This window comes from Chiloscyllium punctatum, chromosome 37, assembly GCF_047496795.1.
Source record: "Chiloscyllium punctatum isolate Juve2018m chromosome 37, sChiPun1.3, whole genome shotgun sequence".
In the NCBI taxonomy this organism is placed as follows: Eukaryota; Metazoa; Chordata; class Chondrichthyes; order Orectolobiformes; family Hemiscylliidae; genus Chiloscyllium; species Chiloscyllium punctatum.
Window position 1 is genome coordinate 12,760,547 of NC_092775.1, and position 18,731 is coordinate 12,779,277.

Consider the following 18,731-nt stretch of genomic DNA (forward strand, 5'->3'; position numbering starts at 1 on the left):
GAGTCAAAGAGATGTACAGCACGGAAACAGACCCTTCATTCCAACTCGTCCACGCCAACAAGATATCCCAACCTAATCTAGTTCCATTTGCCAGCATTTGGCCCATATCCCTCTAAATCTTTCCTCTTCATATACTCATCCAAATGTTTTTTTAAATGTTGTAATTGTACTGGCCTCCACCTAACCATGGAGCTAGCTTGCAGCAAGAGAACAAGACACACGCTTGGATTTCAGAAAAATAAATCAAAATATTCCACATTTCTTTTTATTACTGGCCTACAGGAAAACTTTCTCATGGAACTGACAACGAGCGCTACAATCAGGTTACTGGGGTCTCCGGCTGCTGCATTTAAATAGTGGCTACATTATGCATAACACAGACACAGAAGACAGGGATTTTTTCCTGGACCGGTTTGTAGATATAGGTCTTGTGCTTGCACCTGCGGGTCCTCCTCAGCACCAAGACACTTGTGTGATAGGGTACACTCATGACGGTGTTGTCAATCAGTCCATCAGGCCCCAGACAGCCCTTGTGCAGGCAGTATGCTTCCATTAGCTTCCTCGGGTATCGTGCTTGATCTTCATTTATTCTGCAGTTTGAAAAAAAGGGAAAGACAAAAAAAATGACCGAGGAAGAGGTTGGCACACCGTGAATGGAATCTGGACTGTTACAATGCTTTAGGTCATAGCGAGTGGAGGGGTTGGAAGAGGTACATTTTTTTCAAAGTCATGGTTTGAAACAGAATCAGCGCACAGTGAGGATTTTTTGTGGCTGTGCCAATGACAAACTGGATGCCCTCAGGTGGGTGACCATAAGGTGGAAGATTAAAGTTAGCTCTTTTCAGAACACCTTCACTGAAAGAGTGGGGGAAATCCTGAACTCGCTTCTCAGAGGACGAGGGAGCCAGATCCATTGAAAACATTTTTTTTTGAAACCAACATCAGAAGGAGGAATCATGGAATGAAGATGGTAAACAAAGCTGCAGAACAGATCAGCCATTAGTAGCGGCATATTGGGCTGAATGGTCTCCAATTCTTCCTAACCAACATCTGTCTTTTCCCAGCTGAGATGCAATGACGCCAACTGTGATAGTCCTATCACTGTCTTACAGAGCACTCGACAGAACACTGATCAGACCACACACTTCATGTTTCAGTGATTGAGGAGTGCCTAACTTCATTCATCCATTTGTAGAAATATTTGTCACCATTTTCACAACCTCAGGCATGAATTGTTCCAGTGAACAACTTTGAAAAGCCTCCAGAAACGTTGAGTTTGGAGGCCTAGTTTCCTACCGTTTATGTACAGTCTCATTTGCTCAAAAATGGAAGGAAAAACAAAAGGTTAGGAACTATTAATGAACAGAGAAACTTTGGGGCCCAAACTACAGCCATTGCTCCAAGTGAACAAAGGTGTTTTCGCCCAATGAGCCATCTCACTGTCTCCAAGCCAAAGACTCCCACATTAGGAGTCATCATTCTCTTGCTGCACCACACCCCCCCCCTCACCCCCAAGGTTTTGAAGATGGAGAGAGTTATTGGGAGGTCCTGGAGGGGTATCCTCAAAGCACGCTCCAACAGCACCATGAGAACCTGTGGTAGTTCTATTTGATTTTCTCTTAAGAATCCATGTTGTAATAGCAGAAATTCCTGCAAAACCAGCCCAGCCCGAGTGTTGTGTTGGTTCTCCACCTTCTGAAAATAAATCACACCTTCCCACTTCACTGCTGGAGGCTGACACTACACATACATGACCATACTGTGGTTAGTAAATCAGCCCCTTTCACAAACAGCCCATGATTTCTGCTCCTCCAGTGTCCAGAGAGCAGGCCTTCAACTCAATGTGGACTTCACCAGTTTCCTCATTTCCCCTCTCCCCACCTCACCCCAGTTCCAACCTTCCGGCTCAGCACCGTCCTCATGACCTGCCCCACCTGCCAATCTCCCTTCCCACCTACCCACTCCACCCTCCCCTCTGACCTATCACCTCCATCCCCACCCCCATTCACCTATTGTATTCTTTGCTACCTTCTCCTCCCCCTCCCCCCACTCTGCAGGCTCCCTGCCTCCATTCCTGATGAAGGGCTTTTGCCCGAAACATCAATTCTCCTGCTCCTCGGATGCTGCCTGACCTGCTGTGCTTTTCCAGCACCACTCTGATCTAAACTCTGGTTTCCAGCATCTGCAGTCCTCACTTTTGCCCAATGTGTCCAGTCAGCCTTTGAAAAGAGCTATCAATTTTGTCCCAGATTTCATATCCACTTCCCACAATGGTTTCCCACTCATCCAATTCCTCTAATTGAAAAGGTTTTAAATCCGCTTTCAGCACCTGTTTGAACAATACATTTGAACTCTGAACAACACGCTCACCTCCCCCTCTGGCTCTTTTGCCAATTACCTTAAACTGGCGTCCTCTGGTTAACAACCCTCTTCCTAGTGAAATGGTTATATTTAGTCATGCTACCAATGTCATTCATCACTTTGAACTACTCTATCAAAATCATCATTTTACTTTTTCCAGAGTCAGGAATTGTCTATTTTGACAGGAAGAATAGAAAAAAAACTTAAAAATGGAGAGAGAGAGAAATTGCAGAGCTCCAGAAATACAGAAGAATGATCGTGTTCTCAAGTGCTAAAGGTTACTATGCAGGTACAGCAAATAATTAGGAAAGTTAATAGCATGTTATCATTTATCACAACAGCAAATGAACGCAAAGTAGAGAGATTAGGCTTCAATTATATTGAGCGTTGCTGTATCTGGAATACTGTGCACAGTATCAGTCACCTTGTTTAAAAAGGATGCAAATGAATTGGAGACAGTTCAGAGAAGTTTTTCTTAAAAAGTATATTACATAGAATATGGCTGGATTAGGCAGGCTGTCTCGTGGGGAGAGATTGGACAGGCTAGGCTTGTATCACTAGGAATTTAAAAAAAGCAAGAAATGACTTGTTTGAGACATATCTGGTGTTGTGTTGACAGGATAGTTGTGAGGAGCAAGTTTCCTCTTACGTAGAACTAGGAGTTACTGCTTAAAAACAAAATCAGCAGTAATCCAGTCGAGAGATTTGGTAACGTTTCTTCCCTCTGCCCCCATAACAGAAGGGCTACGTTTTTGGAATTCTTTAACTGATAAAGGTGGCAGTAGGACCTTTTGTTAAAAAAAGGGCAGAAGTAGACTCTTGTCAAGGAAGGGAGAGGGGGCAAAGTGTGCAGAGGACACTGAAAGACTACAGAGGGATATAGATCAGTTAAGTGAGTGGGTAAGAGTCTGGCAGATGGAGTACAATGTTGGTAAGTGGGAGGTCATTTATTTTGGTAGGAATAACAGCAAAATGGATTATTATTTAAATCAAAAATTGCAGCAGCACCTGGGTGTCCACCTGACAAAGGAGCAACGCTCCAAAAGCTTGTGATTTCAAATAAACCTGTTGGACCTTAACCTGGTGTCATGTGACTCCTGACTTTTAACAAAGAAGCACTGACACAATGGCTTCCTTCTGTAGTGGGGCTTCTATTGGGTGTCTAAACTGGAATTTATTCAGAATAAGAGATTCTCTTCCCCAACCAGAGAATTGCCTGCACTGAAACATGCTCCACTCTGTTTGAATGGGTTCCCTCCATTGTAAAGAGAGCATGAACGGTCTACTTTCAGCTGGATTTTGTCATGTAGAAAGCATCTCTTTGACTTCCCAAAAGGAGAAGACATTCCCTTGGGTACAAGTTCAGGAATGTCAATGCCGGAGAAGTATTGAAAGACTGAGTAGCCTTTTTAGGTAGGCTACTGTAAATACTTTACAGCACGTGAGGCCATTCAGCCAGCCCAATATGTTTGTGATAGCTCTTTGAAAGAGCTCTCCAGTTTGACCCACTTGCCTTGCTGTTTCCTTGTAGCTCACTTACAATGGAGTGTGCTCCAACATCCTTGCAGGCACTGTATCCCAGATTCCAACAATTGATTTGAAAACTCCTCCTCTCCCCCTTGGCTTTTTGGGGCAATTATCATTATACACAAGGAGTGAAATCCAATCAAAATATTCCACCACAGTAAGAGAACCATGTCAACCACCTGAAAGAGCTATTTCATCCAATGCCATTGAGTTAATACTGCATTGAGTTAGATGGTAGATGATCTAGAATGGTGGAGCAGCCTCAAATGTTGCTCCTTCTCACGTAATTTTTTTTGTCCTATTTTTTAAATCAATTTCTCTTGTAAGTACTATTCTTGATTATGCTTGGGCTACTAAACCTTCTCAGGCAAAAAAAGTGAGGACTGCAGATGCTGGAGATTAAAGTCAAGAGTGTGGTGCTGGAAAAACACAGGAGGCCAGGTAGCATCCGAGGAGCAGGAGAGTCGATGTTTCGGGCAAAAGCCCTTCATTGAGAGTCATTCCTGATGAAGGGCTTTTGCCCGAAATGTAGATTCCGCTGCTCCTCGAATGCTGCCTGACCTGCTGCTTTTCCAGCGCCACACTCTCGACTACTAAACCTTTGCACGCTGGTATCACCGGTGAACCTGCTCAGCTTTTTGGCTTCTCCTCACCTTCACATTTCTGAGGACGTTTTACAAGAGGGATCTCGAGAGGAAACAGCCAAAAGGAGCACTACGTGCAACTTGTATCTCCCCCGTCCCTGCACTCCTAACTTTCCCTTCTTCCCAAAAAATTGGCCATCCATTGAAATCAGCTGATTTTTGCAGAGGGCAGAGATTGGACTGGAGGGGTTCCTGGTCTTTCTGACTCCATGCTAGAACATTGAGAATTGTAGCTTTGTGGTGACATTAACAGACTGGTGATCCCTGAGCTATGCCTATAGAGGTTCACACCTCGCCAAGGAAGCTGACAAAATTAAATTATTGGCTAAACTTATGGTGACCATTGGAAATAACTAGATTCAATAATATTGTTAAGGTGAGGAAACCTTGTCACTAAATCTGTCTGACCCATACAGGGCTGTAGTTCACATGGCAGTGTGGCTGACACTTCCTAGCTCTATGGAATGGCAAGCCACTAGACTATCAAGAAGGCAACACACCGATATCTTGTGAAAAGGATAGTAAGGGACGATCATTAAATACTGGGCCTTACTACTGATGCCAACATCATATGAATGAATCCTGCAAAGTGCCAGGCCAATTCCAATATTGTCTCTTTGCCAGAGGTTGCAAACAAAAAGATTAAGGCCGAGTATTACAAGCACAGAATCCCCCTACAGTGTGGAAGTGGGCCATTCAGCCCATTGTGTCCACACTGATCTTCCAAAGAGCATCCCACCCAGACCCACCCACTACCCCTGTAATCCCCATGGTTAACCCACCCTAGTCTGCTTTTTATCTGGACGCTGAGCAATTTAGCTTGGCCAATCCACCTCACCCGCACACGTTTGGCTAGTTACCTGTATGACCAGGGGGATGTGCTCCTTTCGCCTATCTGTGCTGTGTGCTGGTGAGTCGTGTTGAATGCTTTCCCGGGTTCAAGGTGCCTTGCACTGCTCACTCCAGAGAGAGGCACCTGGTTGTTCAATTTCCATGAGAGTTCCTTGTTGGAGGGCTCAGCACACAGTTTCTTGGCTCCGCTGGATAGATGAACCTTTGAGAGCAGAACAAGACACACAACCCATTCCACCTGCGAGAGAAGAGACAAACACAGCTCCCATTTATTGCCAGTAGCATCACCAAACATCTTACTAAGGTTCAAGAGAAGTACTGATCCAAATCGGAACTCAGGAAATGCAAGTGTGTGTTGAAAGCACATGACAGAGAGGTGGCAGCAGCTTATTCCTATAACAGATCTTATGCAACCTGGCTAGTCATAGACAAGGCATATCCAAAACAGAGGTGGAATTCTGCACCTATCCGAGTGGGCCAGGCTACAGATTTAACACTGTCCTGGCTTGTCACATCTCACGAGGTGATTCTTCTGAATTTTTGATATCTGTATAAAATAACTGATTTTTGTCCCCACATTTGCTCTTATAATGTTCAATCCTGTCGCTCTGGCTCCATTACATCAGCTATCCTCCTCAGATCAGTTCTTCCCTCATCATTCAAGCCCACATTTAGCAGCCATCCGTTCAACCACCCACATCCCATTCTCTGGAATTTTGACTTCAAAATTCCCTGCCATTTACCTCTCAATCCTCCTTAAAAAGAAAAAAGGACTATCATACAGATTTCTGAATCGCCCTTAGATCACACAATTACAGCGATACTAACCACTGGCCAGTTCATTGCCATCGAGATGTTAAAGGTCTCAGCAATTTCCCCGGGTGAATACAGACAATCCAATCATGCCTTTGTTTTGGAGGGGAGTGGGGAGAGAGGATCCCATGGCGTCCTGGTCAATGTTTGACTGTAAAAAAAAAGAGTCAGGAGTCACATGACACCAGGTTATAGTCCAACAGATTTATCTGAAATCACAAGCTTTCAGAGCGTTGCCCCTTCATCACCCCTTGTGATTTCAGCCAAACCTGTCGGACTATAACCTCGTGTCATGTGACTTTCTGACTTTGTCCATCCCAATCCAGCACCGGCACCTCCACATCATAGCTGTAAAGAAACATCACTGAAAATGTGTTTTTAATTTTGTCACAGCTTGCTGTGCGACAAGTGTGTTGAATTTGCAATGAATTACTTTGGGACAGCCAAAAGGTGCTATTTAAATCAAAGTTCCTTCCTTGGCAGCATGCTGAACTCAACATACCGTATGTACTCGAGTAATAGTCGGTCTCAAGTAAAAGTCGACCCCCTATAATTTGGCCAAATAACCTGGAAGTTTCCATATATCTCATGTAAAAGTCAAACCTAGTTCTTCACAAATAACAGATCAATGTTTATGAGTCAGTGTGCTGGCCATCACGACCCCCTCCAGCTTTCCAGTTGGCTGGTTGTTCCACTCTGCTCCTGGTCTTCCAGTCTGCTGGCTGCTGTTTTCCTGCTCTTCCAGTCTGCTGGCTGCTGTTTTCTCCTCCAGGTGTTGAGAATTACCATAATTTGTTGCTTTTTTCCCTTTGAGTTCAGAGATTGGTTGGGCCTCTGCTATCGATACAGTATGAATTTTGACGGGCATGAATTTCAGCCCCTCAAAAATAGTATCCATGTAATAGTCAACCCCATAAATTTAACTTTAAAAAAGTTCGACCATTACTCGAGTGTATACAGTATTTGACAATGCAGGTGTGAACTTGTGTGCTCCTTGCTTGGAGGCACACAGTGTAATGATGGAACACATCCTGTGAAGCTGCACAATTTCTCACCATCAGGTAAAGGGGTCTATAACAGAGAGTGTGCGCTTCTGGTTTTAGATCAGAGATACAGATGCAGGTACATGTTAGTAAATTCATTAAACAGGGTGCAGACTCTCCTCGAGTGTGGCACCATCTTATGTTGTTGGTGGTTCAGGACAGGTATTTCAGGTTGGTCAGGGCTGGACCAGGCCAACATACGTTTTTGTAAAATAAAAGTTATTTGTTCCTGGGACACAGCCAACACTGACAATCCCAAGTTACCCTCAGGGACAAAGAGTGTCAAAATCAACATTGGAGTCAAGCACAAGCCAAGCCATGTAGGAGTAAAGTACGTTTCTAAACTTCTTGGACTCCTGTTTACATTTTCATCTAAACACACACCTCCAAAATGAGCAGATGCATTCTATTCGATTCACAAAAGGATTGTGTAACAATTGAGTTCAAACGCTAATTGGCCAGCATAACACCATAACAACTGGGCCACCACAGCCCTATATAAGATGCTAGGAACACAATTAGTTCCAGTAACTAGGAACCTGCAGCCTATCAGAACAAAAATATTCAAAAAACTTCTTTTTTGAATAAAGGAAATTATGACTTTTGCCAATGACTTTGCACCATATTGTTAGAGCAAACATGTTAAAACTTGAAAAAAAAAGGCATCATGACAGGCTGAGAAACTAATGAATGCTTTACTATTCTTTGTTAAATCCAACTGGTCATCATGTTGTAATTAAACAAGAGGAAACCTGCTTTTCCTAGTACCTTCGAGTGTTCAGAAGGGTGTTAACACCAGCTGTGCTATGTATTTGCATCAAATCAATTTTCGAGGGATTAAATATGAAAAACAGGTGAGCAAACCTTCCCAGCATTGATGTTATCTTTGACAAGTTGGGACAAGGAAAAGGCCATTTATGAAGAAACATACCATGTCACAGCAGAATAACACATAGGGTATATTTACTGCAAACTGCTCAGGTCATCAATGACTGGGAAGTATTGGTGCTACTCCCCAACTCTAAATAAGATGCTACCATCTTCTCCTGAAGACGATGGCAGAATGAGATAAAATACACAATGAAAAGCTGTTTCCACTAACTAACAGTAAAAAGACAAGGAGACGCAGATTATGGGTGAAAGATAAAAGGAGGAATACAAGGAAGAACAACAATTAGCAGTGACTCAGAACTCACTGCCCATGAGAGAGGAGGTAGTGAAGACTAATATGAAAAAGAGCTTAAGTGGGCAGCAGGGGGGGAAATCAGCTTGCAGAACTAACAAGATAGAACAGGGAAATGGCTTGCTCTACTGTGAGCTGGTACAGCTTTGATGGACCCAGTGTGTCCTTCCATGTCTTAATGACAGGGAGTTGGAATTCGACTACCAATGTGGTTGGCTCAAATCAGAAAGTTTCCAGACTTGACTTCATAATGTGTAATCCAGAACACAATTTTCACTGAGGGAGGGGCTGGGGGAGTCGTTGCAGGACACAATCAGTATTGCGAACCCTATAAAGCAGAGCAGTCAAACAGGCGAAGGCTGAAGTGTGCAGATCTCAGCTTGTCTCAGTCCTCAGGGACTTTGTACCAACTGTTCCAGATATTAGGTAAAAACAATGACTGCAGATGCTGGAAACCAGATTCTGGAAAAGCACAGCAGTTCAGGCAGCATCCAAGGAGCAGTATATTGACAGGCCCTATGGCCCATAACACCCCCATCCCCTCCTCGCACTGGGCTGAGACATGCTCATTAAATGCATCCCAACAACTCTGTGGCCAGACTTCTTTATGACTCTTTCACATCAATCTGTTCCAAATCAGGGAGCCTTTTGTGCTGGGCGTACATTTGTGAAAACACATTGCAAATGACCAAAACTTATTCTTACTGATGTCTGCTATTCTTTAATGGTTATTAAGGAACCTGGCAATCAGACTTTCAATTCCAACCCAAACCTTGGGAAAGTGAAAAAAAAAAATCAATAACTAACTGCAAAACAAAAAAAAAACAACACCTCCCATTGTCATCATGTTTATCTAGACCTCAGGATATCCCAAATGCTTTAGGGAAGATTAATCTGTAGCAAAGTGAAAGGTAGCAACTTACTATACATAGCAAGGTTCCACAAACATGCACGTGGATTCATGATTCAACCTTCTGTATTAACTAGCAACGTCTCAAGAACATCGCTGCTCTTCCTCAAAACATGTCTTCTACACTTCATCTAAAACACAGGAACTCTGACCAGAAGCTCTTTTGAAAAAGCCTGGCTAATACATAATAAAAAAAGAGAAAAAAAAAAAATCAGGAAATTCCCCTTCAACTTGGAAGTCAATCCTTCAAATTCTAGTGACCAGGCTGTTTCCAGTCCAATACCATTTTCTTTACATGTTTTTTTTCAACCACTGACGAAGTTGCCAATTACCTTATGATGTGATCTTAGTAAATCTAACTCTGTTAAATATAGCAAATGAGGGCGGTTATACAAGTGACCCCGAGCAATATTTAGATTATAGTAAGCGGTCTCCATCCCTTTCCAGACATATTTCTTCTGTGTTGAGTCATTAACATTAAATAATGAAATGGTTACCAGGAGCAAATTGAATGCCTACTCAAACTTTCCAAACACCCCCAAAATATATCAATCCCTTGCCTTGACTGCTTCTACATTTGAGGTAAAAAGGTAAAAAAGGTAAAAACGAGGTAAAAATGAAGGGCTTTTGCCCGAAACATCGATTTCGAAGCTATTTGGATGCTGCCTGAACTGCTGTGCTCTTCCAGCACCACTAATCCAGAATCCTGCTTCTACATTTGATCAACATTAGGTCCCTTTCAACACTAAGCTACAAAATGTTACTCTATCAAACTCTGTGGTGGTTTCATGGCACAATGGGTAGTGTATCTGAAAGAGAAACAGAAATTGCTGGAAAAGTTTAGCAAGCCTGGCAGCATCTGTGGAGAGAAATCAAAATTAACACTTCAGGTCTAAACCTTTCTCCAGTAATTTCTGTTTTTCTTTCAGATTACCAGCATCCACAGTTTTTTTCAGTTTTGTTTTGTCTGGGTTGCATACCCGCCTTTGAACAAGAAGCCTCGAGTTCAAGTCCCATTTACAGACCTGATGGCCAAGCAACGCACAACAAAACAGGATGAGGATCAATCTTCTGAAGGTGGGGTGTCTTTGGAACTCCTTGCCACAGAGTCAGGGCAGAGTCCTTGTGTACATTTAAGGCTGAGATAGATAGATAGACTCTTGAGCCATCAAGAAGATCAAGGGTTACAGGGAAAGAGCAGAAAAGTAAACATGAGGATCAGCCATGATTCTACTGAATGAAGGAATATGTTCAATGGGCAAAACAGCCTACTTCTGTTCCTATTTCTTATGATCAACCTGCAAATCCTTCCAGATGCTAATGCTCAGAGGTAAGACAGAGAGTGAGAGAGCAACAATCAGTATATGATGGGAAGAACATTGGAACTATGGATGGTGATGGTGGAGGTGTCATACTTCAACACACATGTCGCTACAGCAATTCAAATTCCAAGTGATGCACTGCCATCCAAGTTGAGACATCCAGAAGTGTTTCCACACCCAGTTTTCGCATCATCCAAAAGATAGAAATCAGCACATGTGGAACAAAGATCCATTTGTTCTCCCAGGTTGATGTAAAAGTTATTTTGAAGAGCAGGGAACCAGCATTCTGGTCAATGTTTGTTGCTCAACTAATATTAAAGATATAGTTCACCTGGCATCACATTGCTGATGGTGGGAATACGGTGTGCAAATTGGCTGCCATGTTTTCTACATTACGTCTGAAGAAAATACTTCAAAGTACTTCAGAGTGCTTTGAAACATCCAGTGGGTACAAATGGTGTTATATACTTGCAATTCTTTCCTTTACAGAAATAGTATCAAAAGGACAATTACATCCACAGAAAGATCTAAATCTTAAAGTGTAGCAATTGATTGGAAGCAAGCTCAGTTATAAATCTGTACAGAGCAAGAGCCCGCAAACTCAATTCCACGAATACCTATCTGAATCTGACTGTGGAATGTTAGCCAGGTCACAGAGAGACAGAGACACATGCTCTTCTTTGAATAAAGCCACGGGAATTATAAAACCCACCTAAAGAGACAGACTTGGTTTTATTATCACAGCCAAAGCAGGCAGTTCTGATAATACTGGGGGTGTGCAGTACTATGGTGAATTGTCAACCTAACTTAATGGCTCAATTCCTGGACTGCATCTACTGCTATTAGACACTAGCAGCAGGAGAGAAGAGAGAAAATGTGTTTGAGTGTGTGAAAGAGATGGGGAAGAAGTGAAGGACAATTTATTGTTAAAGGGAGAGCACAGTAAGACAATAGATTGGAAATATATAGTATATAGAACGTTACAGCACAGTATAAGTCCTTCAGCCCTCGATGTTGCGCCAACCTGTGAAAATAATCTGATGTCCATCTAACCTACACCGTTCCATTTTTATCCATATGTATGTCCAATGCCTATTTAAATGCCGTTACTGTTGTCAAGGCTACTACCGTTGCAGGCAGGCCGTTCCACACCCCTCCTACCCTCTGAGTGAAGGAACTACCCCTAATATCTGTCCAAAATCTATCACCCCTCAATTTAAAGCTATGTTCCCTTGTGTTAGCCTTCACCATCTGAAGAAAAAGGCTCTCACTGTCCACCCTATCTTATATGTCTCAATTAAGCCACCTCTCAAACTTCTTCTCTCCAGTGAAAACAGCCTCAGTTTCCTCAGCCTTTGCTTGTAAGGCCTTCCCTCCATACCAGGCAACATCCTACTAAATCTCTTCTGAACCCTTTCCAAAGCTTCCACATCCTTCCTATAACACGGTGACCAGAACTGTACACAATACTCCAGAAGCGGCCTTACCAGTGTCATAGAGTCATAGTGGTGTACAGCATGGAAGCAGACCCTTCGGTCCAACCCGTCCATACCAACCAGATATCCCAACCCAATCTAGTCCCACCTGCCAGCACCCGGCTCATATCCCTCCAAACCCTTCCTATTCATATACCCATCCAAATGCCTCTTCAATATTGCAATTGTACCAGCCTCCACCACATCCTCTGGCAGCTCATTCCATACACGTACCACCCTCTGCGTGAAAACGTTGCCCCTTAGGTCTCTTTTATATCTTTCCCCTCTCACCCTAAACCTATGCCCTCTAGTTCTGGACTCCCTGACCCAAGGGAAAAGACTTTGTCTATTTATGCTATCCATGCCCCTCATAATTTTGTAAACCTCTATCAGGTCACCCCTCAGTCTCCAGGGAAAACAGCCCCAGCCTGTTCAGCCTCTCCTTATAGCTGAAACCCTCCAACCCTGGCAACATCCTTGTAAATCTTTTCTGAACCCTTTCAAGTTTCACAACATCTTTCCGATAGGAAGGAGACCAGAATTGCACGCAATATTCCAACAGTGGCCTAACCAATGTCCTGTACAGCCGCAACATGACCTCCCAACTCCTATACTCAATACTCTGAACAATAAAGGAAAGCATACCAAACACCTTCTTCACTATCCTATCTATCTGCGACTCCACTTTCAAGGAGCTATGAACCTGCACTCCAAGGTCTCTTTGTTAGCAACACCCCTGTACAATTGAAGCATGACGACATGACCCCTAAACTCATTCCCCCTACCAATAAACAACAACACACCATATGCCTTCTTAACAACCCGATCAACCTGGGTGGCAACTTTCAGGGATTTATGTACATGGACATCGAGATCTCTCTATTCATCTACACGGTCAAGAATTATATAATTAGCCCAGTACTCTGCATTCCTTTATTTCTTCTGAAGTGAACTACCTCACACTTTTCTGCATTAAATTCCATTTGCCACTTCTCAGCCCAGTTCTGCATCTTATCTATGTCCCTCTGTAACCCACAACATCCTTCGGCACTATCCACAACTCTCCCGACCTTAATATCATCCACAAATTTATTAACCCATCTTTCTATGCCCACATCCAGATCATTTAGGGTAAGTGACAAACATCAGTGGCCCCAAAACAGATCCTTGCAGCACATCACTTGTACCTGTGCTCCAGGATGAACATTTCTCATTAACCACCACCTTCTGTCTTCTTTCAGCTAGCCAATTTCTGATCCAAACCACTAAATCACCTTCAACCCTGAAACTCCGGATTTTGTGCAATGGCCTACCATGTGGAACCTTATCAAATGCCTTACTGAAGTCCAAATACACCACATCAACCGCTTTACCTTCATCCATCTGTTTTGTCACCTTCTCGAAGAACTCAATAAAGGTTAGTGAGGTACAACCAACCTTTCTCAAAACCGTGTTGACAACCCATAATTAAATTATTCCTTTCCAGGTCATTATAAATCCTATCTTTTCCAACACCTTACCCACAACCGAAGTAAGGCTCACTGGCCTATAATTAGCAGGATTGTTCCGACTCCCCTTCTTAAACAAGGGAACAACATTTGCTATCCTCCAGCCTTCTGGCACCACTCCTGTCGATAATGATGACATAAAGATCGAAGTCAAAGGCTCTGCAATCTCCTTTCTAGCTTCCCAGAGAATCTGAGGATAAATCCCATCCGGCACAGAGGTCTTATCTATTTTCAGATCTTTCAAAATTGCTAAAACCCCCTCTTTGTCAACCACAATCCCATCTAATCTTGTAGGACCCAAGAGTTGGTGAGATAGAGAGAATGGGCAGTGAGACACAGTGACCGAGATTTTACAAAGATATCAAGGTCATTAGTCTTTGGAAGACTCTTCACTAGACAGCAGGGAAAGTTCGGTCAAAGTATTTTTGAGGCCGAATTAGAGAGAAATTTTGATTGACAAGCATTTGGGGTCAACAGAACAGGGAAGCTTCAGCCACCATCAGATCAAATGGCAGAGCAGGTTTGATGGGCCAAATGGCCTAGTGCTGGTCCTGTTGTGTTTGTTTGTATGGATTAAGGAAACTAAAAAGTGGACATGGATATTAAAGTTTGTTTTCTATGTTCTCTAGACATGAGTGACCCTCCAATACTCGTGCTGCCCTCTCTATATGCCCTGACAAGGAGGTGCCTGGTGGTTCAGAGAGTGGTGCAGTAATAACGTGGTAGGTGCTGGCAGATCTCCTTGTCTGGAGGGCATTGGTTGAGTGGCTCCCATCTTCAGTTAGGTAGACCCAGATTTCCACTAAATTGAGGCTCTTATTAAGATCTGTATCGGGAGCCTTCTGCCTGAACTTGCAAATGCTGCACCAGTCCTGACCCACAGCTGCCAAAAACAAGTCAGATAAAACGTGGCATCAAATTAACCACTTGCTCATATTGACAAAAGAAAGAATGCTGCTTGAAATATGTCACACTGAACTCGAAATATTAACTGTTTCTGCTTCCACGGAAACTGCCAGCCCTACACAGCCCTCTATGTTAAAACCCGCAGCACTGTGTTCATTGTTCAGATTTCCAGCATCTGCAAAGTTTAGCTTCTTTAAATTGTTATAAAAATTATTGCAGGCTCGTTAGCCATAGAAAGAGAGAGCCAGTGATTTAAGTAAATCAGTGAACCGAGAGACAGATCTGCCAAAACACTGCATTGAAAAACCTCCAGAAACTTTCACTGCTCTTTTCCCACTTAACAGGGATATGAAAGAAGTTAGTAACACGAGTTGTCTGAAAAATTATTTAAGAGGAGAGCAATTCTGACAAATGAGCAAAATTTAGAAGTAGACACGTTCAGATGCAGTCTGTAGAAACTACGTCTGTGTGCTCGCGGCTCAGTTTCTCTACAATTACCTTAAAATACATTGCTGTCGAATGGCAATGGTGTCTCGCTCTGTCCCTAGTTGCCCTCGCCGTTTCCGAGTTTCCAACTCTGGAGCAGTTTTTAAAAAGCCACTCGTTCCCAAGTGGCTTCCCCCCCCCTGGAAAGCCCCTATGATCTCTTCCGGCAGCACAGCAGCGGGATACAATAAGAAGGAAGAACCTGAAGCACAGCCAATAGCAGGGAGGGGTAGAGATATCAGGTTAAACAGTGATAGAATCCCAACCCTAACCATAAAAGGAATTGATGCAAGCTGCAGAAATTCCCTTCATCGAACGTGACACACTGCGTGGAGTATCACAGATTTTTCCTCAAGTATTTTAGTTACAAGAACCAGTTTCATTGTGTGCTTCAGTTAGTACAACTTTAAACATAAATCATCCCTAATTAGCCAGAGGGCACTTAACAGTCACTGAGAGTCACCAGGCTTCAAAAATAAACGCTGCTTTATTCCCATAGATACTGCCAGACGTGCTGAGTTTCGCCAGCCATTGATGTTTTTCTCTCAAGAGTCAACCTCATTGCCGTGGGTCTGGAATCACACATAGACCAGACCAGGAAAGCGTGGCAGATTTCCTTCCCCAAAGAACGAGTGAAGTTGTGCTTTTTCTGTCAACAGTTGACAATGGTTATACAGTCACTATTAAACTCTTAACTCCGTATTTTTGCTTCATTATAGGGGAATTGGTTTGGCTCTGTTGGTTTACAGTGCAGCGTGATGCCAACAGTGTGGATTGAATTCCCATCATTGGTTCAAGATTCTCCATCTCAACCCCTTCCCTCACTTGAGAGCTGGTGGTCCCTCAGGTTAAATCGCCACTAGTTGCTTATCTCTCTCTAATGAGAGAGCACCCCCTATGGTCTGATAAGACTACAGCGATGCAATGACTAAATTACTGTTCCACCCTTGATGTTACCCTGGTTTCAGCAATGCTATTGTCTCCTGCTTTCAAATAAGTAAGCTTTTGAAAGAAATAGTGATATCTTCTTAATGTCAGCTCAGTGATCGGTTCATCAATAACACTTTGTGCTTCTGAATGATCAGATTGTGAAAGGACCTGACAGGATGGATACTGAAGGAGACTGGAATTAGGGAACACATAAGGAGTGTCTCACTGAAAACAAAGGAGAATTGGTCATGCTAAATTGCCTGTAGTGTTAGGTGAAGGGGTAAATGTAGAGGAATGGATCTGGGTGGGTTGCGCTTTGGCGGGTCAGTGTGGACTTGTTGTCAGGGCCTGTTTCCATACTGTAAATAATCTAAAAAAAAAGATGAGGGAGGTTTCTGACTTCTGAAGTGTGGACAGTCTTTGGAATGCTGTTCCCCAGACAGCAGGGAAATTGGGGTCATTGAATATTTTTGACTTTTAATGTTAGTTGCCAAATTATCAAAATATCATGGGTAAATTTGCTGCCACCAATCCTACTTACAAGACAGGAAGGATGATGGCACACGGTCTTCATTAGCAGGTAGGTCAAGTCTTCATAAGCAGTTACTGTTTATTACATAGTACTTAATATCTAGTGATGTTATATCTAACATACACAAACATCAGGCTCAAATGAAGTTAGTCAACTTTACTACTTTAGTTACATGTTGTTGAGCTGAAGAATAACCACTGCATTACTTAGCTTTTTCCAGGATCAGTCCTTTGTGGATGTTATCCTTTAATGTCATTTAACTCTTTCAAGGTCAATTTGTCTTTTGCAGCATTTTAAGGCAATGGTGGATAGATTCTTGTCTGGCAAAGGGCTTGAAGAATTTTGGGAAAATGCAGGAAAGTGGAGTTATAGAGTCATAGAGATGTACAGCATGGAAACAGAACCTTCGGTCCAACCTGTCCATGCCAATAAGGTCACCCCTCAGCCTCGATAAGGGAGTTATAGAGTCATAGAGATGTACAGCATGGAAACAGAACCTTCGGTCCAACCTGTCCATGCCGATAAGGTCAACCTCGATAAGGTCACCCCTCAGCCTCCGAAGCTCCAGGGAAAACAGCCCCAGCCTGTTCAGCCTCTCCCTGTAGCTCAAATCCTCCAACCCTGGCAACATCCTTGTAAATCTTTTCTGAACCCTTTCAAGTTTCACAACATCTTTCCGATAGGAAGGAGGCCAGAATTGCATGCAATATTCCAACAGTGGCCTAACCAATGTCCTGTACAGCCACAACATGACATCCCAACTCCTGTACTCAATATTCTGACCAATAAAAGAAAACATACCAAATGTCTTCTTCACTATCCTATCCACCTGTAACTCCAGAAGCTATGAACCTGCACGCCAAGGTCTCTTTGTTCAGCAGCACTCCCTAGGACCTTCCCATTAACTGTATAAGTCCTGCTAAGATTTGCTTTCCCTAAATGCAGCACCTCGCATTTATCTGAATTAAACTCCATCTGCCACCTCTTGGCCCATTGGCCCATCTGATCAAGATCCTGTTGTAATCTGAGGTACCCTTCTTCGATGTCCACTACACCTCCAATATTGGTGTCATTTGCAAACTTACTAACTGTACCGCTTATGCTCGCATCCAAATCATTTATGTAAATGACGAAAAGCAGTGGACCCAACACCTATCCTTGTGGCACTCCACTGGTCACAGGCCTCCAGTCTGAAAAACAACTCTCCAACCACCATCCTATGTCTTCTACCTTTGAGCCAATTCTGTATCCAAATGGCTAGTTCTCCCTTTATTCCGTGAGATATAACCTTGCTAATCAGTCTCACACGAGGAACCTTGTCGAACGTCTTACTGAAGTCTATATAGATCACATCTACTGTTCTGCCCTCATCAATCCTCTTTGTTACTTCTTCAAAAAACACAAGCAAGTTTGTGAGACATGATTTCCCACGCACAAAGCCACGTTGACCATCCCTAATCAGTCTTTGCCTTTCCAAATGCATGTACATCCTGTCCTGAGGCCAGAGTAAATCAGCTATGACTCTTATCAAGTGATACGGCATGATCAAGGGGCAGAGAGGCCTTGCTTGTTTGTGTGTTTGAGCGTTAGTGCTAGTCTAGAGACTTGGCAGCTCAGATAATGCTGCACTGTCAATGCTGTTGTCGTTCAGATTGAGGTCTTAAACCAGGGTCCTGTTTGCTCATTCAGGTGGCCAATACTTATCCCTGACAATCAACATCTCTAAAATAAATTACCTGCTCAATGTCACTATGTACATTGTTGGAGCTTGCCATGTTCAGATAGGTGGCAGTGGGTGGAACAGTGCACCTTGCTGCTCTGGTGATTTTAGTGGTGAATGAACATTTAACCAGGGATGTGGGTAATGGTTGGAGATGGACCCCCCCTTCCCACCTCCAACCAGTTTAAGTCTGAGGATGCGAGGCCTTTGGGGATGGCTTTCCTGCCCACCCTCCTCCTTTCAGGTGAGGCAAAAAAATGGATAATTATTGTTCACTTGAGGTCCCCATCTTGCCAGTGCTGGTATTGACCCATTTGGTGGGTCAGGGGCCTGCCAGCCCTTGGCAAACTATCCTGAGGGGAGTCCCTTATTGAAACACACTCAGTGTCTGATCCAGGGAGATGATCTCAAAAAGGGTTGACCCACTCTTATCCACCCGCCACATCATCCCCAAGTAATTCCCTCCGCCACCCCAGCCATCACTCCCCTCTGACCTGGAATCCAGTGATGATCCTAGCC

The 18,731-nt window shown here is 43.3% G+C and overlaps 1 protein-coding gene across 1 annotated transcript; it reads right to left on the bottom strand.

The window, feature by feature from the left end:
• Positions 1-239: 239 nt before the first annotated feature.
• Positions 240-15,241, bottom strand: LOC140462872 (interleukin-17D-like). Its single transcript, XM_072556284.1, has 3 exons — positions 15,043-15,241; positions 5,393-5,622; positions 240-590 (listed from the first exon to the last, which is right to left on the bottom strand). The coding sequence occupies exons 1-3, from the start codon at positions 15,052-15,054 to the stop codon at positions 350-352; spliced, it is 483 nt and encodes a 160-aa protein (XP_072412385.1). The 5' UTR covers positions 15,055-15,241; the 3' UTR covers positions 240-349.
• Between the last annotated feature and the right edge of the window lie 3,490 nt (positions 15,242-18,731).

Excerpts from the sequence above, each read along its gene's own strand:
- LOC140462872 (XM_072556284.1), bottom strand. Across the intron at positions 591-5,392 it reads ACATCCCCCTGGTCATACAG|AATAAATGAAGATCAAGCAC; the intron begins GTAACTAGCCAA and ends TTCAAACTGCAG.